Below are 25,689 nucleotides of genomic sequence, written 5' to 3' on the forward strand. Positions count from 1 at the left end.
CAGGCCTTGCCTGGTGGAGCCTATTCTGCCTGGGTTGGCCCTGAGGCCTGAAATCCCAGCCTGGACTTGATTCCTTGGGTTTAGAGCACTGCTGCTCCCATTCTGGCACCTCCCAAGCACAACCATCCTTTGGAAGAATGGCAGTCAACACGCAAGGCCCCATTGTCATTCACATCATGACCTTTATCTAGCCTCCTCACTAAGATCAGAATGCGGAAGGCAATGGGGCTAGGGTATGGGGTGACTTAATGCCAAGGACACAGATCCATGCCCCAATTCCAGCTCTGACTCTGCCACTCACCATCTCCATGATCTTGGGCAATAATTTTATCTTTCTGAGTCTGTTTCCTCACCTGTAAAAATGTCTGCCTATTCTAGAAATACATACTTCAAGGCTACTGAAGAGAATAAAATTAAATGAAAAGAAATATATGAAGGCACTTTATAAGCTAAAAAGCACTGTACAAAAGCTAATGATCCATTCCTGGGTCACATATAAGCTGGGCCAATGAGGGAAGAGGGTAGCTAGGTATAGGCTTTAGGGAACACACACACACACACACACACACACACACAATAAAGGGCAGCTGAAGGGCACTGACCTGGCCTATGGTTCGCTATTGTCTAGGGTCATCCATGCCCTGGACAAGGACTTGACAATCAGTCACAAGGGTGAGACTAAGTGAGTGATTGTATCTCTCCTGGTTCTTGTAGGACTCCAGAGCTGAGGGGTAAGGAAGGGGTGGGAGCAGAGGGAAGCCCACGCTGCCTGGACTTAATTCTGGGCCTTCTGCCAGCCGTCCAGTGACCCTGATGATTTAACCTCCTGGGGTGTCTGTTCCCTCCTCTGTGAAATGAGCATGGTACCGATGCCCAGCTCGGGTGGCTGTTGAGGATGACATATTAAAAGGAACATAAAACCTAAAGTGTGCAGAAGAGTGGCGGGCAGTCAGGATGCCCTTGGCAAAGGCGGATCATCATTCTGACAACTTGGTATTGGCACAGACATGTAGGAAGAGAAAGGCTCAACTCTCTGAAGGTCCTGGGGCAGTGAGGCAGGGCTTATTAGGAATGTGACTCCTTCCTGCTTTGCAGAAGCAACAGCCAAGTACCTGTTCTTCTGCCAATGAGGAACCTAAGAGAGAATGCCACTCCACAGGATCTGGACGACGGTTCTAGTTTATGGTCTAGCCATGGCAGCCCTAAGCAGATGGCCTAAGTGGCACACACACCTGACACCTTTCCTGGCAAAGCCGACAAGCCCAGCCAGTGGCAGCCTGGTGCCCCGACTCGTCAGACATCAGAGGTTAGAGGGGACTTAAGCGCATTTCCTCCCTCATCCGCCGGTGGCACCTCGTTTATAACCACATGAAATACAGTTCAGGACCAGAGGTCCACGTAGTTATTACTTTTACCCTACAGCTACCCCCTGGGTCTATTTTTCCCTTTTGTCAACTATGTCTCTCAGAGACAGCAGGAAAGGTAGGAAAACTGCATGTACGGGCAGCTGGGGACAGGTCCGGAGGACCCCACACATCACTCCCATGTCCTCATTGATAGGGAAGACCCACCAATTCATTTGCTGTATTTGAGATTTACTTTTGGCAATGGGGTGCCCAAGGCTGAATGATGGCAATTCTCTATGGTTCTCCTTACTATGACCAACAGACACTATGTGTGCGATTTCATTTAGAGCGGCTGTTGATAGGAAATCAGGTGATATTCTGTACTGTGGAAACCACGACTGTCAAGCAGGGGTTAAAACAGCCAAATGTAAATCAGCACTGCACCCAAAGGCAAGCAGAATTAGCATGCAGGAAGACACCCCATGAAACCTGGAATTCGACACAACTCTGTGAAATTGCCCATAAGCACCTCTCCCTCAGGGCCCCTCCTCCCTTCTTTTCCTTTCTCACCTCCACGCTCCCCTAGTAATCCCCTCACCTCCAATATTTCTCTAGAGGATTTAAGCTGATACATAATTACAGCAAACAAATTTTAAAAGCAGCAATAAAAACAGCAGGAAACCCTCACCTAAATCAAGGGAAATCCCAGTTCTCTCCACGCCTTGGTTTTATTTATGTATGACAAAAAGGCCTCTCAATGGTCATTTTCAAATCTACATGTTAAATTTCTGAAATTCCTCAAAATGTAGATATGACATTTTAACAAGTCACATGCTTTTAAGAAATAAGGTCTATTCTTTCCAGTACTTTCTTTTTCCAGTTCCCTCCAAACAAGAAATCTTCTTTTATTTTATCCTTTTGGGGGAATCTTACAAGACGCTGCAAATGCACACTGTTCACAATGGGAGTGACGAATACGGGTGAGACTCAAACTGTCCTAATCACACTTCAAAGGTTAACTCTCCACTCCAATAAATCCAATAAATCGTGCCTCTCCTGACATTACTGCTTCATCTGAGGAGCTGCTCAGCCAGCAATAAAGCTCTTATGTCCCACTTAAAACGGAAGGTCCTTAGAGCCCCATCTGAACCCAGTCTTGAGACTCTCTACAGGAAGAACAAATCATCCCTCGGAGATGTGAAAGGATATAAAGTGCCTCGATTGTTGGATGTTTGTTTGAGATGGATGAATGTCAAATCTGGAATCAACTCAATGGGCAAGAACCGTCATCCTTCGGCCACACAGGCTGCTGCTGGGAAGAACTTACAAAGTTGATGTACAGGGGTGTACACTCAACATTAAAGCTGTACCACACCTTGCGAAGACCTCCTTGTCCCACACCGGCCGTTTCCCATCGCCGTGACATGAACAGTACTAAGCCTCCCCAGCTGCCGGACGCCAGGATCTGGAACGTGCTGAGCCATGCCCTGCTTGCACGCAGACCTGAGGTGCTCTCTGCAGCCTCAGCCAGATCGCAATCCAGCTTCCACTTGAGATCAGATTCTACTGAGGAGCTGACCCCGCCTGACTTAATTTGGAGCAAGCAGGGAGGGCAGAGCGTGCCTTTTTTTTTTTTTTACCTTCTGTGCTGGGCTTTCTCATTTCTTCCACTCTGATCAGTTTCTTTCTCACTCTGCGAGTGGAGTTGACCAGCTTATGTAACCTCTTAAACTTCACCGACTCCTCGGTCTCCTCATCCGATTGTTCTCTTGACTGGCAAAGAAACAAAGGAGAAGTTCATCAGATCACTGCCTCAGAGCCCTCTGCGCTGGTGGCCCATGGCGGGAGGCAGCCTGGTCTCTCGTGCCAGCCTGAGCTCCAGCAGCAGTGCGGCTGTGTCTAGGGGGGACCCTCCAATTGCCCCCCCACACACTTCAGGAAGCTGCCCGGGGCCTCATCCTTGGCCCCGGGGCGCCAGGACCACCCCGGGGCCCTGGACTGGCATAGGTCATGTCTGTCTCAGCAGCTGCCCAGGCCTCCTTTAGAAGAACTTGGAAAGGGCGCCCTCTGCCAGGCTGGCCTGGTCATTCCAGCCCCCCTGCTGTGCGCTTTGGGCCTGGCTCTCATCTGTCTGGCCCATCACGACTGCTTAATGTGGTCATCAGCTACTCCTCCTCCAAACTCAAGTTCTGTTGACTTGTTCCAGCCGCCCTCCCCCCCAATCAAAAACAGCAGGGCAGGAAAAGGGAAGAGAGGCAAAAAGCCGCCTTCCGTGCCACTCGCCAGGCAGGCCTGCCACACCTCGGCCATGCCTTCCGCCTCTCCCGGCTCCTTCTGAGCGCTCACGAAGGGCGAGCCTGAGGACAGACCCTGCATTCCTCTGCGAGGGACAAGGGAAAAAGCTGACCTTTTCAGCCATACAGTACACTGCATATTCCCCAGCATCCCATTTCATTTTTGCAGCGATTCAAGTATGCTCAACCCAGCTGTTTTCCCTCAAGTATCAAACATTACAGAGAGAAAAAAAAATCTCTCCACAGCAGTGACCCCAGTGAAAACAATCCTTTCCTTGTGAACCAAATGAGGGTTTTGGTTCCAAGTCAGCTCGAGCATTCAATATGCAGCTTCCTCTGTTTTATCTGCTCAAAATGTGAAAAAGCAAAAGCAATCCAGGGCTCCAGGGGCCGTGCTGCCTGGGCTGGGGGCTCCGGGGTTCCCAGGAGCGCAGGGCTGGCGGGAGCGTGCGGCCTCCACGCACCCAGGGCAGCCCGCCAGCCGCCCTAACCCATCCCACACGGCCTGGCAACACCCTTCCCTCCGTTTCCTCAAACCTAGTTCACAGAAATAGTAAGGGCAGAAATGCCTCCTATAAACAACACAAAGCAAAATAAAATCCACCCCTCTGAACAACGGGCTTAAGAGGAAGCTACTGCCACCCTCCCCCACCCCAGTACGCAGAAGAAATCGACAATAGAACAGGTACACGAGGATGAGCAGAGAACAGTGGTTCGAGGGTAAAGAAGGTGGAGATTCTATGCATTAAATGGTGCAGCATGTTGTGAGTCCACAAATATTTCTGTAGCACTGTGGCACTACGTAAGGCATAATACAACCCATTTCCTGGCCTCTGTTCTCACCCTGGAGCTTCCAGCATAGGGCCATTGTACTTTCTGACTGCAGGACTATAAGCAAACCATTCACCCACTGAAGAAAAATTATGATAACCCAGAAATGGCAAGTCATCTGGACAGGGGTGATTACTCTGGCTTCCCTTCCGTGAAGTATATTCAATTTTTCAAAAACTCCTTGATGAGATGTTGCATCTCCATTTCGGAATTAGAGTGAACTACTGCTTAGCTGGGCATACAGAAGAGAAATGGAACCACGTGCTGGCAATGAGGTTTAACCTGTTTGGTCTAAAACTTTACAATGTAAACAATTAAAATGAAACAGAAAGTACAGCTTCTGATACCTAATGGTATAGTTTGGTTTGAATTTCATTTTTATTTGGTTTAACTGTCAATATGTGATGAAAATGGTCAGAGCGGTCAACCAGAGCAACGAGAACTGGGAGAGGCCTCATTCTGGGTAATCAGCACCTGAGCAAAACCATAGTGCCTGGAATTACACAGAAACATCTAAAGTATTCTGCCTTCTTGATGGCTCTCAAAAGCTAAGCAATTCTAACAGAAGGAGAATCAACATTATAGGGGACAAACCTAGACAAACCTAGAATATGTATGTAACTGTCACATTAAAAAATTCTGAAGTAAAAATAAATAAATAAGAATTAAAGTCTGAAGTCAAATGAGAAACGCAGTGAGCACAGGTTGTTTATAATCAAGACACAGGAAGCTATACTAGAGAATGAGTATCAGTAGTGTGCGTATCTCGTACCTGGTCTGGGGGTTGTTACTGCTGCTGGCTGGGGGTGGGGAGGGGGCTGTGTGTGCCTGTGCATACCACAAAGACAAATCATATGTAGGAAACATGCCACCTGAGGGAACTTTTGAGGAAGAAATGAAGTAGTTAAACCGGTACAACAGAATTAAAAGCAAAGATCCCTTCCCCAAGTCCTACTTTCCTCTGTCCTGATTCACCATGGTGAAAAATAACATATTCCAGGTACTTGTTTAATTGCTTTCACATGTTCCATCTATTTTTGAGAAATAGGAGCTCTTTAGAACTTTGAACTAACTTCTTTTATTTTCTTAAAAAAATGAAGATTTTAGGGGTGTTTGCTACTGACAAGTCACAAATCATAGCAACCAGTAACTTTTCATTATCATGGTTTGGACACTAAACAAGGCAGATGGAGCACAATGTATAGGAAGAAAAATGTAAGAGAAAACCAAAGTCAATCAAGATATAACCTCCCTTGAATCAGCCTAGAAGTCACTGGAGTTAAACAGGTGTAGCCCAAGGTTACTTTTTATTGATAGAGAGGTGTTGACTTCTCACTTCCTTCTGAGTCCAGAGGAAAAGGAGTTGTCAAATATTTGCCTTTTAAAAAGTTCTCTCCAGCTGTTTTAACATAAAGACTCTGTAAAAGGCTTTCATTTCTTCTGAACTGGAAACTAAAGCTTAAATTCCTCATTTCATGTTACTCCTTTTAAATAAGCACACACCACTTTCCAAATACTGAAAATAACTTGTCATGCCTTGTTTTTATTTATTTATTTATTTGAGAGACAGAGACAGCAAGAGAGAACATGAGTGGGAAGGAGGGTGAGAAGCAGAATCCCCGTTAAGCAGGGAGCCCGACTCAGGGCTTGATCCCAGGACCCTGGGATCATGACCTGAGCTGAAGGCAGATGCTTAAATCACTGAGCCACCCAGGTGCCCCTTGTCATGTCTTTTTATTCAGAAATTACACCTGCAGAGATGACAGTGTAAGAATTTAAAAGTAACTATTTAATTAAGAAGAGCATGTGTGAGATCTTCACACCTGGAGGAACTTTGGTAAAAGATGAGGGAAATCTGCATTACATATAAAATGAATGGTTGATTCCAAGAAATAGGCTCCTAGAATTAAACAGAACTACTAGGAAACAGGTTTTAAATAAACTCAAGTGAAGAAATACCTATGTTTATGCACGTTGTAACAAGACACAGTATCTCCTCCTCTTCCTGTCCTGCCCCAGGTCAGAGGACTAAAGTAAACTTTAATTTGATCATCGTTTAAATGAGAAGGTGAAAACTAACTCATCTGCAGAAAACTCCCCACCTCTGAACTTGAGTCGTAAAAGGCCATTAACGTATTCCACTGAAGAATGTGGAAAAAAGTGGATTTACATTATGGTAAATAGAAACACTGGATTTTCAGCCTCTCTCTGGCAGATTTTTCCACCAGAAATCTCATATGGCTCAACTTTTAATTACTTTGGCTAATGCTATATGTAGTAATTCTGTGGTGAATGCTTAAGTGTTTCATTTCTGGTTTCCATGGCAACATGACATCAGATTGCAGACAGCTGGCTCCACAGTTTTAAACCATAACAAATTGACCAAGCCAAGGCACAAAACTATGGCCTCTTTAAAGAGATAGTACACCATTTGCCTGCCAGGGTGCTGAGGCAGGAACCTATGGGGCCCACTTGGCAGGCGAAGGAGGGTGGAGCCTGCTTCCTTCTCAGATTCTTTTGGAACATGTGCGTCCTTGACACATCTGCAATGTTCTAATAGGAAAGACATGGAGCCAGCGTGGAGAACTTTTCGTAACGCAGCTACACTGAGGATCATCAGGAAAAAGGAGCACAATTAATAGCATCTGTAGATAGCAAATGAAAAGCATCTCCTCACTCTCAAGCCTTTCACCGAAAGTCGGTAACAAATAGATACTTCACTGGACCCAGTTTTAAAAAAACAAAAAACAACAAAAAACATTTCTTGCAACTGTGACACGCTGTGACAAATGCTTTCCAAAAGCCACAGAGCATGGTCCTGCAGGCACAGGAGCACTGTTCCATAATAGAAGTTAAACTGAACTTGCAAAGAGCAACCAGAACCCTTTCGGGGACTGCTCTAGACCATGCTGGGCACAGGATAACGTACAACTTTGCCTTTTGCAGAAATACACTCAGCTTGCTTCCCCATCTCCAAACACTCAGCGCACTGTCCCAATTAACAGCCAGACTAAGTCCGTGTATGTGCCCTGCAGCCACACACATAACACCATGAGATATTCAAGTATTCCTGAACCTATCCTGAAACTGGAAACGAATTTGCTTATGAAATGCACACAACGGCTCCTGGTTAACCGGGTGCATAACCAGACACAGATGCTTCCACTTCCCAGATCCGTACTGCCAGTGGCATGAAGCTTAAGAGAAGGAAAGGAAGCCGATGGATCATGCAAGCCTGTCTGCAGTCAAGCCCTCCACACTGAAAGCCTCCACGGTTGACAGCTGAGCTCCAACCACGTACACTCAATCTCTTGAGAGTGGTTTCATTCTCGAAAAGAATATTCACTCCTCTCCCCCCAACGTTACATCTTCATCTTGGGTGAGCATGCTAGGAAAAGAGTGCTCAGGGTTACACAGCCGGGAAGGAGAGAAGGACCCATCGCCAAGAATGTGCATAGAAAAGAGGAAAGCCATCAGAGCCAGGAGCACCCGAAAAGCCTCTCCCTGCAGCGGCAGCAAGCGCATTTGCCCCCTCGCGGGGAACGCAGCCGGCGGACTTACCGGCTTCGGCATGGAGCAGGCGTGCGGGGGACGCGGAGCACCCCCGCCCCCTCCCCGTGGACAGCGGCTTCACTGTGGCTCCGTCAGCTCTGTAATCTCAGAGTGAGCGTGAGGCACTCCTCAAACATGTTCCTTTGGAGTTACATGATCGGACAGGCTCCACCAGCACAGATTAGTATCCGAAGGAGGGAAAAGGGAAGACACTGGATTCAATTAGCTGCTTTCTGCCTGCCGCCTGATTCCCCGCTTCCCTGCTAACTGCATAACTTGTAAGAAAGGCATAAGTCATCGGCTCTAAGCAAATCTCCTATTCACCACCAGGAAAAAAGGGAGTGTTGTACGTGGCAAACAATCCCTGTTTTCACTGACGAAGGCTCCCTGACCTCCCGCTGGCCTCCAGTTCCTTAATTACTGTCTATGGAATTCCAGAGAGAGAGAGAAAAAGAACGCGGGAATCTGAGCAAATCCGGGACAAGGACGAACCCTCACAAGTGACTGAACTTAAAAAAGATCTCTCTCTCGCAGATATTCTTCCAAACACCCCCTGAAGGGAGTAGTCACAATTGAAAATAGACACCTTCCAATGGCTATTTTTGACACTGCTGAATTAAAACTTGCGATTTTGGTTTTCTCCTGAGTTGTCACTCCCCACTCTTTTTTTTTTTTTTTCTATTTAAACTACTCAAGTAAATGCAGGATACTGCCTGTCCAGTGATGCTTCTAAAACTGTCCTACCAAATTGTTTCAATGATCACCTCAGAGTGGCGGAGTTCTCTTACATTCTAGAAATGTGTGCACAGGGACTGGGTCACAAGATGATCATTTCACTTTCTCAGGGGTGTCTGAGGAGCCACGGGCACATGCTCTTACTGAAACAGAATGTCACCTAACAAGACAGGACTGAAAACCTGCATGAAGTCTCCAAGGCACGGGGTGTAAGTCCTGTCAGGATTTCAGGAGTAAAGTCACGCAGTCGGGTGAGTCACGTGTTCCCGCTGAGCGACCCGAGCTGCCCAGTCCTAGGTGCCTCTCTCCTCGTGTGGGCCTTTATTTATGTATGATGCAAAGTTGCCTCTCTTGGTAGGACACCAACACACACACACACACACACACACACACACAATTTTTACCAGGCAGAGGTCCCAGGCTGTGCCACAGAGCACCAGAGCCCCATCCCCTTCTCCTAGGCCCTTCTGGCATCTCTCACTCTTCAGCAAGAACTGCATGAATTTCCCTCTCCCCCAATTTTCTTTCTTCCCCAGAAGTGTCTCCTGCTGCCCCTAACAGACTTTTTTCTATTATTTCTCTCCACAAGGGTGTGCTATACCTTCCCTTTGCTGCCTATTCTGCCAGTCCTCTCCCCTACACCTTCTCCGGTTTCATATACCCTCCCTTCCCCCCCCGCCTTCTGGGGGCCCACACGTGCCCCAAACAGCGGCAGGTGCTTTTCTGACATTAATCTTCCAACACCCCTATTTACTGCATGCTCATACTTTCTAGGCACCATGCTAGTATTGACACATTTAACCCAATTTCACAGATGGTAAATGGCAGACACAGAATGTGAAACTTCATGGTTTTGCTCCCAGATCCCCCAACCTGCACAGGCACTTTCTTCACCCAAGATCGCCAACCACAGTGGACGCGACGTTACTCTTAGAGTTCCTTAAAACTGTCATCAGAAGTCCTTGGTTGAATTTCCTGGTTACTTGATCCAAACGAAGAAAACCTATTATGCCCCAATGGGAGTCGGGTAAAAGGAAGAGGAAAGCCAAAAGTCTTTGGAGCTGGAACAACCTGGGTTTCAATTTCCAAGTCCTTTAGTGAATCACTTCACTTCTATGGGTCTTGGTAGTCCTCTATGCAAATTTCATCTGATAACATTAATCTTGAAGCAGTTGTTTTAAAAATTGTGTCTGTCCAGTCAAGTGGAACTCAGTAAGTGCGTATTACAGCTGTGGTCTATTACTGATGGGAATTCAAGCAAGACCTACTTTACTGCTTAGAAACTGCTGTTCTAGGTGTTGTGTACATAGCAAAGGCAAAGAAAAGATGTGAAAGCTAATGATAGGGCCAACATCTGAGGCTGGGTCTGAAGAGGTTATTTATTTTTTAAAGGGTTTATTTATTTATTTGACAGAGCGAGAGAGGGAGAGAGGGCACAAGTAGGGGGAGCAGCAGAGGCAGAGGGAGAAGCAGACTTCTGGCTGAGCAGGGAGCCAAACGCAGGACTCGATCCCAGGACCCTGAGATCATAACCCGAGCTGAAGGAAGAGGCTTAACTGACTGAGCCACTCAGGTGCCCCAAACAGATTGTTTAGATGCAGAGAAGATTGTGAGCAGAATTAGGAGCCAGAACTCTGGAATCTGGCACAGCCAAACTCAGGTCCCTTTTATGCCACTTGTGAACTGTGTGTGTCTTAATTTCTCTCATTTATAAAACAGGGCGTGATAAGACTCCCAGAACACTTGAGAAGGTAAAATGAGACCTTGAATTTGAGGCCTCAAGTCCGGTGGGCAATGGTGTCAGTGCGAGATGCACGAGAAGCCAGACACCGGCTGCCCCAGGTTCTGTGAGGAGTGTGGGGGAGAGACCCCTCCCTCCAAGCCCATCATTCCCAGGCTCATCTACGGTATCTGAGTAAACTGTGGGATACGTGAAGGACTAGGCTGGGCCAGGCCACCCCGGGAAGCCTCCTGGTGGAGGGCAGATGGAAACTGGGGAATACACTTTATGAAGAAGGGACATCGCTGGTCTTGTTCTCTGGGTAATGGGTTTGAACTTAACACACAAGAAGTGTGCAAATTTTTGGAGGACAGGTTTGAGCATCTGATGGCTACTCTAAGGAACTGTTGGTTAGGTCCTCAGAGTAAAGTCCAAATGCCTTATTGTGGAGCGTAGGACTCTGCATGGTTAGAGTCCTGTCCTGCTTTCTGGTTTCTGTGTGTGACTCTCTGCAGATACTGCGTGGAAAGGCCTCTCGGAGCATCCGGTTCTCATCCTTTGACTTCCTCAGAGTACCTTCAAATACTCTTCTCTCTCATTTGCCTGCACACCTTTGCACTGGTGGATTCCTTTTCTGGGAACATCTCTGCCCATCCTATCTACTCTTCTAGCTCCTACCCATCCTTCAACATTCAGTCTCTGTATCACATGCCCAAGAAATGGGCTGTGTGGTTGCAGGGCACACACAGTCATAGGACTCAACCCAGAATATGGTCATCTCTGCATGACTCCGTCCTTCACTAAACTTCATGAAGACAATGGGCACTGGGCTACTCGTTTCTGTAACTGTACTTCAATAATGTTTATTTCTGGTTATACGTGATATACTTTTAATTAGAAAATGTGGAAAATGCAGATACAGAAGAAGGAGAAAAAGAAATCACCTACACCCTCTCATACTCAGAAAAGATCAGTTGGTTAAGCGTCTGCCTTCGGCTCTAGTCATGACGTCAGGGTCCTGGGATCGAGTCCCGCATCAGGCTCCTTACTCATGGGGCGCCTGCTTCTCCCTTGGCCTGCTGCTCTTTTTGCTTGTGCTCTCTTTCTCTGACAAATAAAATCTTTAAAAAAATAGTTGTATTTTGGCTTATATCCCCTGCTTTTCTCTCTCTCTCTCTCTCACACACACACACACACACACACATGTGCATGTGTGCACCCTCCCCACCAGACACCCTTAGGTTTGTTTCTATGTCTGTTTTGTGTTGTATTTACAAAAAAGGATGACTCTGTGATCTTAGGTCTTCCACCTCCCACACTCGCAGTCACTCTCCGGGTCCCCAGAGCCGGCCTCACGTGAACACACAGTACGTAGAAACAAGTGCCTACTGAGAGCCATGACCCTCTTTGAGCTCCATCACTGCCTCTAAAGTTTTCTCTCATAGAGAAACCTTGGAGCTCTCAATGGATACTGTTCAAACTGTTTTAAAAATCTGCTTTTTCTATTAATACGTTTTGAACATTTTCTCATGTCAACAAATGTCCAACAAATAAAATACAAAATAGTCATGATTCATTAGTATTCACAGAAGCAAGCCATGATTTTTTTAACGCCCTGAATCAATGGACATAGACATGTTTCCAATTTTGTAATATCATAAACAACACTCCAATGAAGAGTCTGTTGTAAAATTTCTAACACATCCAACACATTCTTTTTTAGAAAAAAAAAAAAAGACAGATTATGGAATTTTTGGGTGAAAAACACACATAGCTTTAAATCCTTTAAAATATATATTAATACTTTTCGCAAGAGAAACACTGTACACTATATTATTTTTAAACCTCATAAGTAGGATAAAAAGAGTGGTTCAGGCGTGCCTGGGTGGTTCAGTCAGTTAAGTGTCCACTTGATTTCGGCTCAGGTGGTGATCTCAGGGTCTTGAGATCAAGCCCCGGGTCCGGCTCCTCACTCAGCTGGGAATCTGCTTGAGATTCTCTCCCTCTCCCTCTGCTCTCCCCCAAACTTTTGTGTGCACGCTAAATAAATAAATACATAACATCTTAGACGCGGAGAAAAGAGTGCCCACTTCCTCACACAATGGCCAACACTGAGCATTACAATATTCTTTTACACTGAGACAATTAAAGTAGGACCTGGGTTTGCGATAAACAGGTATTTCCTGGTTGAAATCAATGGACGGACCCACTGATTCAAGGTGTAAGAAAGAGCAAGGAACCGAAATAGGAGTGAGCCTCCTCCAGCTGGGCCTGCAAAGGTTCTAATCTAGGTGCCTCGGGGCACAGGGAGCCCCCAGAGATTTGATAAGCACAAGCAGCCGTGTTAGATGCGAAAGAAGAACAAAGAGGCACAGACATTCAGAAGTGAGAGAACCTCACCTTTGGCTGGGGAAACTAAGGCATGCTGCATTAAGGGGAAGGGCACCTCCATGAGTGTGGGGGGCATTTCTGGGCTCCTTCAGGATGCCAAAAGGCCAGTGTTTAGATGGCCCTGAGGCTCACTTCTTTGTTCCCCTGACCTTAGATGCCTGCCTTTTTGGACAGGCAAAGAGAGATCCTGCTCAGGGGCTATTGCCTCCCTGCTAAGCAGCATGTGACACAAATCAGCAGCAACTTTCCGGCCCTCCTTCTCTCCAAGCTTGATTTCATCATCTCTCCAACATGCCTCATCAGCCTCCACTGGTCCAAAAGTGATGCCTTCAAGATCACTCCCTACCTCGGGGGCAGCACACTGGCTCTGGCTAGGGGACATTCCAGACCAGCACCGAGGACTGTCATCAGTGACCGGCTCATGGCAGGGGTCTTCCAGGTCCAGCCATCAGTTTAATGTGTTTTCGTTGTGTTTACGAAAAAAATTAGTCTCACTTGCCAAAGAAGTCAGAATTACATTTTGAAGTGTTTATGAGTTGTCAGAGTAACTACAGACAATATGAAACACATTGTGGATTTTTTTCTTTTTTTTTAATTTCACAAAGGAATCAGGGAAGGACTCATCTGTTTAGTAAGAAATATTTTGCTCATTAGCTGGTGACATCATTGCCCTCTGAAATTAGGAGATTTTTGTCAGCATATGGACAAAACGAAAAGATTCCATTCTTCTCCCAGAGGTGCAGTATAACACTGAAATAATCTCTCTGGCAGTTTCAAAATTAACTAGTTGTCTCCAGATTTGAAGAAAGAAGAGGAAGAGGAGAATATAATTATATGATACTTTTATTTGTAAAAAGTATGTGAGAATTTGAGGTAATAATACGGTCCCCCAGGGGCAAAGGCTTGTCAGCACTTAATTCATTTAAGAAACTGTTTAAAGAACCAACTAAAAACCAAAGAAATAGCAAATGGCTGCTACATTCCACAGTAAGTTCTATTCTTTTTCTTAAACTCCTGAACTTTGCATTTTTAAAAAATCAGCCCCAAATAAAGTTGCTCATTTCCCCACAGGAGGAGGGAAAAAACAGGACTCTAGGATACATAACTAAGCATCCCAGACTGGGATGACAGGTCAGCCCAGCCGTCCCGAATCTTCAAGTTGCCATGGAGCAGAGAGAATGCTTTTCCTTGTCCTCAAAGGGGTTGATGGGGATGAGAAAGATACATGGAGGAAAGAGAAGTGAATTCTCCCTTTACTCTGTAAATGTCTGGAAGATTTTTCTGCCAGAGGTTTTATCCCCCTGCCCATAGGCCAGAGAACCCCACTGCTCACATAAATTAGCTGAGTTAAGGTAACAAAGATATGATGGGAAGCACTCAAGAGCTCTCCAGGTCCCTCTGTTAAGAGTGGGGTAGTGTTACCCAAAGCCACTCTATGGTGCCAAGCACAGTGAAGACCAAAGCAAAACACCAAACCCACTCATTCTCAAGTGCATTCAGTTCTCACATAGCCTGTGCCATGGAAAAAGGATGATTCAGAACAGAACTGCCAAGTAGGGCAATTACATATGTGTTTGAGGCTCTAGTTTCTGGAGCTGATACAAGTTTTCATCCCAAAAGTGGTAAGTGTCCTAAGGGACTGGGTGGTGTTTGCAAAGTCACATTACTTTCATGGCATCTGAGACAGACTGATTCATGGATCAAGCACGACGACTTCTTGGACAGGGCTGCCAAACAAACGTGTCCAGGCACATGATGATGGGAAATTATAGAAAATTGACAGAAAACAGAGAAAACTGCCTACATGGCAATGGAGAGGAGGTACAGACACCAAGTTCGATCCTTCACCAAATCTTCGGCCATAGATCAGCACAATTGTCTCTTGAAGTCACAAGCCGGCAGGCCAATTTTACCTCCTAGGGTCATGAGCTATGATCTTAACATAAGTACCCTTATGTCTGTTAGAACAAATAATAAGCAAACTTATTTTGATTGAATTGCTTCAATAAGCAAATTTACTTCCAAATCGAAGAAATCAAGGCTGAATCCTTAGAAAAGAATCATTCGGAGCTAGTAATGTTGTTTGTGGTCCTGTCCTTGGCTATCAGGTCATGATGATTGCTGAAAACCAGACCACAGAATATCCTTCCCACAACAACTAACAAAATGAGCAACAGCCTCCAAAAAGCAAAATTACTAAAAACTAGCAAAATATTCCACCAAAAGCACCCAAACAAGGAAATGTATATAATCTAAGAATAATTTTAAGCTTTAAAACTTCACGGCGGGGCTCCTGGATGGCTCAGTGGGTTAATCGTTTGCCTTTGGCTCAGCTCATGATCCCAGAGATCTTGAGTGCTTCCCATCATATCTTTGTTACCTTAACTCAGCTAATTTATGTGAGCAGTGGGGTTCTCTGGCCTTTGGGCAGGGTGATAAAACCTCTGGCAGAAAAATCTTCCAGACATTTACAGAGTAAAGGGAGAATTCACTTCTCTTTCCTCCATGTATCTTTCTCATCCCCATCAACCCCTTTGAGGACAAGGAAAAGCATTCTCTCTGCCCCATGGCAACTTGAAGATTCGGGATGGCTGGGCTGACCTGGGATTGAGTTCCATATTGGGCTCTTTGCTCAGTGGGGAGCCTCCTTCCCCCTCTTCCTCTGCCTGCCGCTCCCCTTGCTTGTGTTCTCTTTCTCTCTCTAATAAATAAATGAAGTCTTAGAATAAAATAAAATTTCATGGTCGAGGGAGGAAATAAATTTCTGAAGACCAAAAGAAAAGGCCTCACTACTCTAAAAGCTACATCAGTAGGAATCTTGAGAATTATTTCATGGAATTTTCAATCTTGAAGGAATTTAAACTCTGTCGCACTTTTTTTTTTTTTTGGATCTAGGACCAGTGGAAATTGCTTCAGGAGACTTATGAGTGAAAGGATAGAAAGTTAGTAGTAAGGCTGATTCTGAGTGAAATAAAGCCTCTTAGAAATTCACTAGAATGGTGGGGGGGCGGGGAGGAGAAATTCACCAGAATTGGAAAAATGAATTAAAGGCAGACTATATGTGGCCTACCTATTTCCCCACACCATCCAGCATGAACCGTGGTGCAGCACGTTTAACACAATCTTGGGAGAGAGATGGCGGAGTCCAGGTATGCTAGCAAAGACCACACTCCCCCTCGGGGATATCCCTATATCTTGGGCCATTACATCAGGCTATAGCAACAAACATGAATGGACCACAAAACAAAGCCCTCAACTGTAGCCTAGAAGAAGGAAAACAATCTCTTGTCAGACAGCATGACAAACAGGTCAAAAAGTGATCTTCATTATATCAGCACGTGTGGAAAATCTGACCTGAGCTAGCCGGGTATGTTCAAGGTGAAAGGAAATGTATGATGACCATTCAAACTTACCAGCCGGGGTAAAAAAGAGAGAAAAAGCATGGGAGAGCACAAAGATCTCCTCTTTTGATCCCTTCTCTCTATCAGATGAAAATACAACTCAAGGAGCAGGAAGAAATTCCTAACAGTTACTTCACACTATAAAATAATTTAGTAAGAACACAAAGTCAGTTAAGGAGACTTCAAAGACAGGATGAAAAACATTAATGATGTTAATTTAAGAAAATTGTAGTCTGAAGGAAAGAAAGGACCCAAACAACCTATTGCAGAACCAATTTTAAGTAAGAAGGAACAAAGAACTAGGATCTATACCCCAGAGGTCCAAGTACTGATACAGAGAAAAGCTGTATCCATTTAAATCTGTCTCCTCCTATGCTCCAGGTTCTAAGATTTCCCCAGCTCTTCACCAAAGCTTGAGCCCCGCTGCTATCTCTACCTGACACAGGCTTCTCTCTCTTCTCTGGCGAGCTCTCACTTGGCTTCAGCTTCTCTGGGAAGGCTTCCCACTCTCCTCACTAGTGCTTAATGGACTTTGTGTGTATACTTAATACACTAGGTAGAAATACTCCAATTAAATCCTCATCGGTGCTATCTCCTTGCCTGTCTGTCCCTGCCAAATACAAATCCCTGTGTATAGGGCCAGGCCCGTAGTAGGAACTCAGTAATGTGTGTACAACGAAGGAGTAAAAGAATGCTCATGGCCGCGTTCTTTCACCTACACTCTGGGTCAAAGTGCAGGTAAGAACTTCTTTTAGGAACTGATTATACAATGCTATCAGCCTTTTATCAGTAATGGTACAATCGGTAAGGGATGACAGAAGGTCTGTGGTACAAAGGGAGAGGAACAAGGGACAAGAAGAAGAGAATCAAGGGAGGTTTCGACAGACATTATTCTGTAAACAGAATTTGAATTAGAATTTCGTTGTATCAAAATATTGCTATCCAAAAGAGTGTCATTGTCTGATGACTGGCTACAGGGCTAAGAGTTTTATTCATTTTTTTTTTTAAGATTTATTTATTATTTTAGAGAGAGAGAGTGAGCAGGGGGAGGGGCAGAGGGAGAGGGATAGAGAGACTCCTCAAGCGGACTTCCCACTGAGCAGGGAGCCTGACCTGGGGCTCCATCCCAGGATCCCAACATCATGACCTCAGTCAAAAATCAAAATTTGGGGGCATCGGGGTGGCTCAGTGGGTTAAGCCTCGGCCTTCGGCTCAGGTCATGATCTCAGGGTCCTGGGACCAAGCCCCGCATCAGGCTCTCTGCTCAGCAGGTAGCCTGCTTCCTCCTTCCCCCACCTGCTAGCCTACTTGTGATCTCTTTCTCTGTCAAATAAATAAATAATATTTTTAAAAAATCAAAATTTGTACACTTATCCCAGTCCTGGGTAGACTGGGCCACCTAGGTGCCCCACGAGTTTTGATAAAACAGGTAACTAGTAACTTAAGATTCAAATGGACTTGAACAAAGCGATGGGCAGCCTATGACCTCTATCAGTTGGCTTGGGCTACAGGTGGCCCTCAGTCCAGGTCCTACTCTCAAACCACAGTGAGGGCCGGGATCTTTCTAACCCATCCGTTATATAAGATCTGGCACTAGGGCAAACGATTCAAGGAGGAATTAACATGTGATAAATCTTATTTAATAAGTGATGGACATTCTCTCTTACTCCAATCTCCTGGAGGTTACTTCCGAAAGCAAAACCAAAACTGGAGTTGCAAATCTAAATGCCAATCCTTAACCCAGATTCCACTACAAGTGTCTTCACTTTGATGCCTATCAGCTGGCCGGGGAAATGTAGTACATCCTGTCCGGTATTCAGCTATTGGGTTGGACAAATAAATCTGCCATTTTTATATGCCGAAAGCTAGTAACTCCAGTTTCCACTGACTCAACCAAATAAAAGAATCAACACAACAGGATGTATCCAAAAGCAACCTTAAGTTTTTTAAATGTTAAAAATAGGTTCCCTCAGCTTATGCAGTACCTGGTTATTTTGTCACTATTTTATTTTTTTTCCACGGGGCCCCTGATACCCTTCAGCAACCTCAACTCTCTGTAACCCTACAGACCGGTGAAGAGAGAGATATGCCAAGTCAGTCCACTGGGTACAAAGAGCCACATCCACAGTGACTTCCGGGTGGCCATGAGCGAGGTCTCCACCACGACCAGCCAGAAGCCCACACCCACGCACTCAGAGAGTCCCCCTCAGCATGGCCAGGCCATAGGTAATTTCCCTACAGTTAACTGCTTATTCTTCCCAAACATTAAATCACAAAGCACAACATGATCATTGAAATCATATCGCACCCAGCCCCACACCCACTCACAGAATAACACCTTCTGAAACAGAAGAAGAACTGATTGGTGTTTGCTAAAAGCACAGCTAAGCTCACACAGGCCGGCTGCACGCAGCTTGTTCTCGCAGCTCTAGCCGATCTGCTGTAATACGTGAGCATTTGCGAGCATGTTAATGACACAGCCAAAAAAATTGCACTTTCATGGGAACTCAAGTATTTTAAGAGTAACGGTTAATGGAAAGGTAAAAGATCTAAACATAAAGTAATAGAAACTGGCATTCACGGGGTATTTACTTGGTGCCATTTAATTCTTGTAACACCTGTTTGGAGTAGGTATACTTGTTCCTGCTTTTCCAGATGAGAAAACAGAGGCACAAACTGATGAGACAACTTTCCCACAGAGGCAGCGCTAATGGGGGGTGGGAAGCGGGTAGAGCCGGACCTGAACCCAAAGGCTGCGTCCCAGTTAACCGGCCCCTCCCCTCAGAATGCTGGGCAAGGGCAAGCACCCAGCTTTCCCGAGGGCAGAGCCTGCTTCCGGGCTAACTTTGTTTAGAGAGGATGATCTTCAGGCGCTCCCAGAAAATGTACGCCTCAAGCTTTGGCCTCCGTCCCAGGGAGAAGGCTGGGGACGAGAGGGTGGTGTGGAATTAATGACAAAGAGTCATCTAAACAACAGTTCTCGGTCAGCTTACATGCAGTTAGGGCAAAATTCATCTTTCTCAAGAGACTTCACTATGCGTGTTGTTCCAATGGTCTGATTTTTTTGTCTCCTGGACTCACCACAAGCTGCAGGTCTCAAGAATCATCCCTTTTACCCTTCTAAAGGGAATTTTAATATGTCTCTGTTTTATTTGCACTTTAGTTTCAAAAGCACTTTTGTTGAAATTAAGAGTAGTGTTTCTTCCTGTACCTTCCCACCCAGCCAAATAAAAAAGAAATTTACAGAAAGTACCTATAAAAGTCTGAATAATCATCTGAAGGCTGCAAGTATGCATTAAAAGACCAGAATCAATAAAAGTTATTTTTAACATAGTTAACATTTAGAAAGACTTAGAAAAGTGGTTGTTATTCTGGCACTGTGTCATAGAAGGAATTGCTGACATCTGTCCCAGGGACACAAGGTATACATGGCCTCTGGCAAATCATCGGCAGCCATATTTCTCTTTCTCCTGGTCATATTACAAGTCAAACGAGTAAGGCTCTTCGGTTTAAGAAATAAGGAGCTGAAGCACACATCCACTGATCCTGTCTTCCAGCCCAGCTAATACAACCATTAAAGCTTCAACGAGCAGAACCATCTTCCAGCTCCAAATCAAAAGTTACCTTGCCAATTAGAATTCTATTAAGCTGAAACCCATATATGAAGAGTCATGAAAAAGAAATTCTCTAGGAAAAGAGATACAAAGAAAAAAATGCAAACACTATTAAAAGCATACAGTTTAGGGGTGCCTGGGGTGGCTCAGTTGGTTGGGTGTCCAACTCTTGATTTTGGTACAGGTCATGATCTCAGGGTCATGAGACTGAGCCCTGTGATGGGAGCCTTCACTCTCCCCCTCCCGCTGTCCTTCCTCCAACTCCCCCCCCCCAAAAAAAAAGCCCACAAAAAACACAGTTTATCCAGAAATAAAAGTAATTTAGTTATTTTTATGCTTGGAATCTACCCTCTCTTAAATTTCCTTATTAAAAACCAGCATAGCAGAGACACTATTGGTAAGTCAACCATTTTCACAGACTATCTTTACAGTATCTATAATGCCAGCTCTCACTCTGTAGTATATATGAATCTTCACACAATTTATGCATCTAAAAATATTCACTCAGAGTAAGCAAAATACAAAAATCATATTTTTTGTAATTGCTAGGAAAATCTATAGGTGGGAAAAACTTTTGTAAATTCATCATGTGTTATCATAAAAAACAATTCTTCTTATGGGGTCAGATTTCCCCTATGAGGAAGCTAATGGTATTGATTTATATTTCCTTCTAACACTAACACCTCTAAAATATAAAACTTCTATAAAGTTTCACCTATACACCTTGTCTAGAAGTCCACCCTAGTAAATGAAACATATTCAAAATAAACACATTAAGATAGCCAAGTTTTTTTTTTTTTTTTTTTTTTTTTTTAAATCTGATTCAACCCATAATAGGCAGACTCTTAAGAGCATCAATATATGGATGCCCCTTGAATGAGAAGGACAGGTCAATCTGTCCATGAACCCCATGTGCATGGGGCTCGGCTCTCCCACTACATTCTGTGTTAGGTTATTAAACTGTGAGTCTTTGCTTTGGCCATAATAGAAATCAAGCCATTCACCACAAGAACTACTAAAAAAGTAACTTTGGGGGCACCTGGGTGGCTCTATCGGTTAAGCATCTGCCTTCAGCTCAGATGATGGTCTCAGGGTCCTGGGATCGAGCCCCGCATCGGGCTCTCTGCTCAGTAGGAAGTCTGCTTCTCCCTCTCTTTTTGCCCCTTCCCCTGGCTTGTGCTCTCTCTCTCTCAAATAAATAAATGAAATATTTAAAAAAAAAAAAAAAGTAACTTTGTGGAATGCTCTCCTGGCTTTCTTCACATTATCTTTTAGGAAGTTCTAGTGTAGACTAAGGCTGTGGCAGCTTCTCCTTTTGAAATACCAGACCTGCAGCCTCTGCTTGCACGCAACGGCTGCTGTAAGAAAAGCAGGGGAAGGGACTCTGGAGAGCTAAATAAAACCTGCCTGACAATGAGGTACAAGTTTACAGTTTATAATTTTAGGAAGCCCCAAAAGGACTTAACCGTCTTGCATTATAACCAAAACATCTCATCACAGGGGGATATTTTAGTTGAGACTTTGAAAGTCCTCAGACAAGGAAACACTTAAAATAGCATTTTGTTAGAAGTGGAAGTGAGCACTTGATGTGTCTTTTTTGCCCAAACTCTGGGACACAGTTCAACCCATGGCTCTCCTGTGCCTTAAACGCAGTTAGTGGCGAAATATATTCAGAGCTGGCTGCAAGGAAAGGCCATGAAGAGTGCACAGGTGGACAAAAGGTGTTGCTATGCCTCAGCTAGAACTTTAGACCCCTCCTTGCACAAATACTTCCTGACTAAATTTCCCCAAATGTAGAAGATCAATTATAAAACCATGGCTTGTGTTACAAAATAACTCCCTTCACGGAATATTTCACCATAGTTGCTTCATCCTAGTGAGGAGCTCCAGTATAGACACAGAATTCCAATTTTTTCCTCGAACACATTTTGTATCAAGAGAAACAAACAGACGGGACCAAAATAAATGTCTACAATGGACTTGTGCCTTCTTATCCTTGTTGTTGCTTTAATTTCTCTTTAACATCATATATTTTTAAAATAACTTAAATCACATCATAATTAAACAATTTACAATTTAACAATTTGTGAAAGATGTTTCACTGCAAACATTTTTAATATTTGAGAACCAAATACAGATCACCAAGTTTTACCTACCAATTTGGCAGAAATATCAAAATTATGATTTACTAAAACATACTCCTTGTGTACAAATCTCTAAACCCCTGGAGGATGGACAGCATTTCATTAAATGTTTTCTTAACGAGAAGGTAAACTGAGCCTCAAGGCACAAAAGTTGAAAACTGAAAAGGAGAACTCCCAAAACCTCCCCCTACAGGAGGCAAAGGAAAACAAAATTTATCAAACTAAGATGAAAAATATTAAAACGTATGTCCAGATATTTAGCCAGGAATCAAGTGAAGGACTCAAACCAGAAACTCTTTTTAAAAACTCTAACACTCACAACAGAAGTTTGTTATTAATGAGAAACAGCACAGAACACATTCTCCTCTGGCAAAGAGAGAGCTATTTTTCACTTCCCCTGGTAACTATCTTTAGTACTTTACATTCTTGGAAACCAGGAATGTGAATATGGATTTATTGTGAAGCAACACGCAATGATCTAATGTCAGTTATGGGGGTGGGGGGTCTATGAAATCAGTGCCAATGAAATCCTAAAGCACGACAGGCATCAATATAGGCATTGAATCTCGTGACAAAGGGCTTGTGATCCCTGAAACGTCCATGGCCTGGACATTCCCAGCTCTGGCCAGTGGGCTATTTACATCTCAGTCTAGAAAAGAATCAATAGGCAACTGAAAAGCCCGGGCTCTCGCACAAAAGATAATCAAAGCGTCTAACCCACGGCGGCTGGAGGAGGACACAGCGGGATTTATCTGAAATTAATTACTCCGCTATCAGGCGAAGGTAGCATAATTGAGAAGGAATATCTTGGCTGGAGTTTCTTGCTGAGTCTCCATAAAAACACAGGACGGGCCAGGGGGTAGGGTGAGGGGGCGAGAGTTACATACATTAGGATTGCAATCAAGTTCAAGCAAACTTCAGTGCCAATGGCGGTCAGCTGTAGGAATGTGCAGCGTGACTGGAAATGGGTGCGGCAGCCTGCGCGAAGCCAGCTAGCAAAATACGCAGTGTAAATAATATCGCTTCAGCAAACTCCACTGCCGAATGGCCTGTCTTCACCTACGTCTCTCAGCAAAAAGTTGCTCCGGCGCTTCTGGAAGATTGTACTGGAAATGGAGGGTGCCAACTAGAACAGGCTGAATTCATTTTTGCATCATCTACGAAGAAACGGTCTGCTGAGAAGCTAATAACGTGAGTGTGTACATGACATCTAAAGTCTGTGTGAGCACATGTGGGGGTGATTTTAACCTCTGCGCTACTGGGGAAACTCAGGGCGGGCAGGGCCCATCTCTCCTACTCCTCTACCTCTGTAGCCTGACTAGCTATGGCATTAAGCCGGGTATACAGCAAGCGCTTTCTAGATGTCTCCTCAGTGAACAAAGAAATAATGCTCAAGGGAATGAATGTCCAACTTCTAAGAAGTACCCCCTTTCTTCTGACAATTTCTACCAAGGTGATGGTTCTGATACCATCTGAAGGTGGTTAATAACTAAAAACCAATACCTAATAATGAATGCTTTCTGAACAGCTTGTTCAAAACCATCATTGTACTTAATTTATATTAACTTTTCCTAAATGTGACAAGCCTCTCACATTTAGTGTGTGTGTGTCAGAAACACAGTCCTGTGTTTCTGACTGGATAGTCTTAGAACCTCCCCCTTGACTCAGATGCTATTAATCAGGACAGAATACAGTGAGTCTGACGCTAGAGGACCCAACGATGGACAGCTGGGTCTTTGTGTTCTCCCCCAGCAGGCTTTGAATAGCATCAGTCCTGAGTTACTGTATTTATTCTTCATGCTTCTTTAGGTTCATGATTTACATTTATATTATGCTAGACTTCAGGACAAGGGGATAAGAGTCATGAAAAAGGTACACTGAAATCCATGAGCATGGTTCTTTTGATTACCTCATAGTCCCAGCACACAATGCTGGCTAGCATAGGATACATTTATTATTATAAAGGGTAATGTCTCAGTCTCTCACATAAAAGCAACAAAGCAGGGCTTTCAAATTAACAATCCCCTGGGTTTTTTTTCTTTTTCTTCACTTTCTTTTTTTTTTCTTTCTTTCGTTCGTTCTTTCTTTCTTTCTTTCTTTAGCTGAAATGGAAATCCAGTGCTTGACTCAGGAAATCAGGGACAAGGAGATAGCGGAAAGCTTACATTTACTTCTGACAAGCCATCGTCTGTTGCTTAGATGCAAAGAAGTGTGATGTAGGACATGAAACATGCTCTTCGAGCAGCCAGGGGAGATGAACATTTAAATACAACTTTGGGGGTGCCTGGGTGGCTCAGTGGGCTAAAGCTGATCCCAGGGTCCTGGGATCAAGCCCCGCATCAGGCTCTCTGCTCCGCAGGGAGCCTGCTTCCTCCTCTCTCTCTCTCTCTGCCTGCATCTCTGCCTACTCGTGATCTCTGTCTGTCAAATAAATAAATAAAATCTTTAAATAAATAAATAAATACAACTTTGTCCACTGAATATTTCTTTTTGAACATGCCATATGAACTGGACACTGAATTAGACACTCACTGGAGACACTTTCTTGCTCAAAGAGCTCATGATTCCCAAGGAGGCTACAAGATGCATGATGAATTCCTATACTCTAGGATAAAGGTCAGGCTTCATGTACAATGCTAGTTTAACAAGGCACAGAATAGGAAGCAATAAAATAAACTTAAGAAGGCTGAAGGAAGTTTCAGAAGAGGTGACAGTTGGACTTTATCTTGAAGGACATACAGAATTTTACCTGGAAAAATCTGGAGGAAGATATTCTCAGTGGAGGAAATTGCCTGAATTAAAGTAGAGTGTGGACAATACAAGGTGTGTTCAGTAACACAGGCAGGGTCCAGTGTGGATGGAGTGGAGGCTATTAGGGGTAAGGGGGTGGCAGAGGAGAGCAGACATACTGACTAAAGCCAGACTGCAAAGTGTCTCGAGTGTGCCAGAATGTTTGGAATTTATCTTACAGAACTGGAAAACCAGCAGGCTTTTTGAAAGCAGGAGCTTGCAAGAAGAGAGGTATGTTCTGGAGCGATGACTACCAGTATAGAGCATGGACAAGAGGAGACAAGAAGCTGAAGACATGGAGGTAGAGTTGCTTCCAGATTTTAAGAAAGAACGAACCTACCAAACAAAGCATTTACATAATAAGTGAAAAAGGGCAACTCCCTCCATTCTTACTACCTGCAGTTGGATGATGGCATCACAAGATATCTGCTTGAAACTCGAAACTCTTCCTGTGGAACTCCTAGGAAGCATGTTTGGTCACATTAAAACAGCATGAATAGGGGCACCTGAGTAAAGTCAGTCAAACGTCTGTCTTTTGCTCAGGTCATGATCCTAGGGGTCCAGGGACTGAGCCCCATGTCTGGCTCCCTGCTCAACAGGTAGCCTGCTTCTCCCTCTCCCTCTGTTGTTCCCCCTGTATGTGCTCTCTCTGTCAAATGAATAAATAAAATCTTAAAAAAAAAAATAAGATAGCATGAATAATAAAGGTCATTCAAATTAGAAAAGAAGTAAAACTGTCTCTGTTCACAAATGACACAATCTTCTATGGGGAAAAGCCCAAAGATTCTACCACACAAAACCTATTAGAGATTAAGAAACGGATTCAGCCAAGTTGAGGGACACAAGATCAACAGTCAGTTCCATTTTTATA

At 44.3% G+C, this 25,689-nt stretch overlaps 1 protein-coding gene across 4 annotated transcripts in view; it reads right to left on the reverse strand.

The window, feature by feature from the left end:
• The window catches only part of SASH1 (SAM and SH3 domain containing 1), a 309,610-nt gene that overhangs the window by 37,063 nt on the left and 246,858 nt on the right, over positions 1–25,689 (reverse strand). For 3 of the 4 annotated variants that reach the window (XM_045066256.1, XM_045066255.1, XM_045066254.1), the window contains one exon: positions 2,987–3,119. In XM_045066256.1, coding sequence (XP_044922191.1) covers positions 2,987–3,119 — 133 coding nt within the window. Of the gene's footprint in view, positions 1–2,986; positions 3,120–8,032; positions 8,187–25,689 lie in introns of those variants that run through there. The other variant, XM_013056258.2, reaches the window with a different exon arrangement.

Source organism: Mustela putorius, unplaced genomic scaffold (assembly GCF_011764305.1).
Source record: "Mustela putorius furo isolate JIRA1106 unplaced genomic scaffold, ASM1176430v1.1 tig00003863_pilon_pilon_pilon, whole genome shotgun sequence".
NCBI classification, from domain to species: domain Eukaryota; kingdom Metazoa; phylum Chordata; class Mammalia; order Carnivora; family Mustelidae; genus Mustela; species Mustela putorius.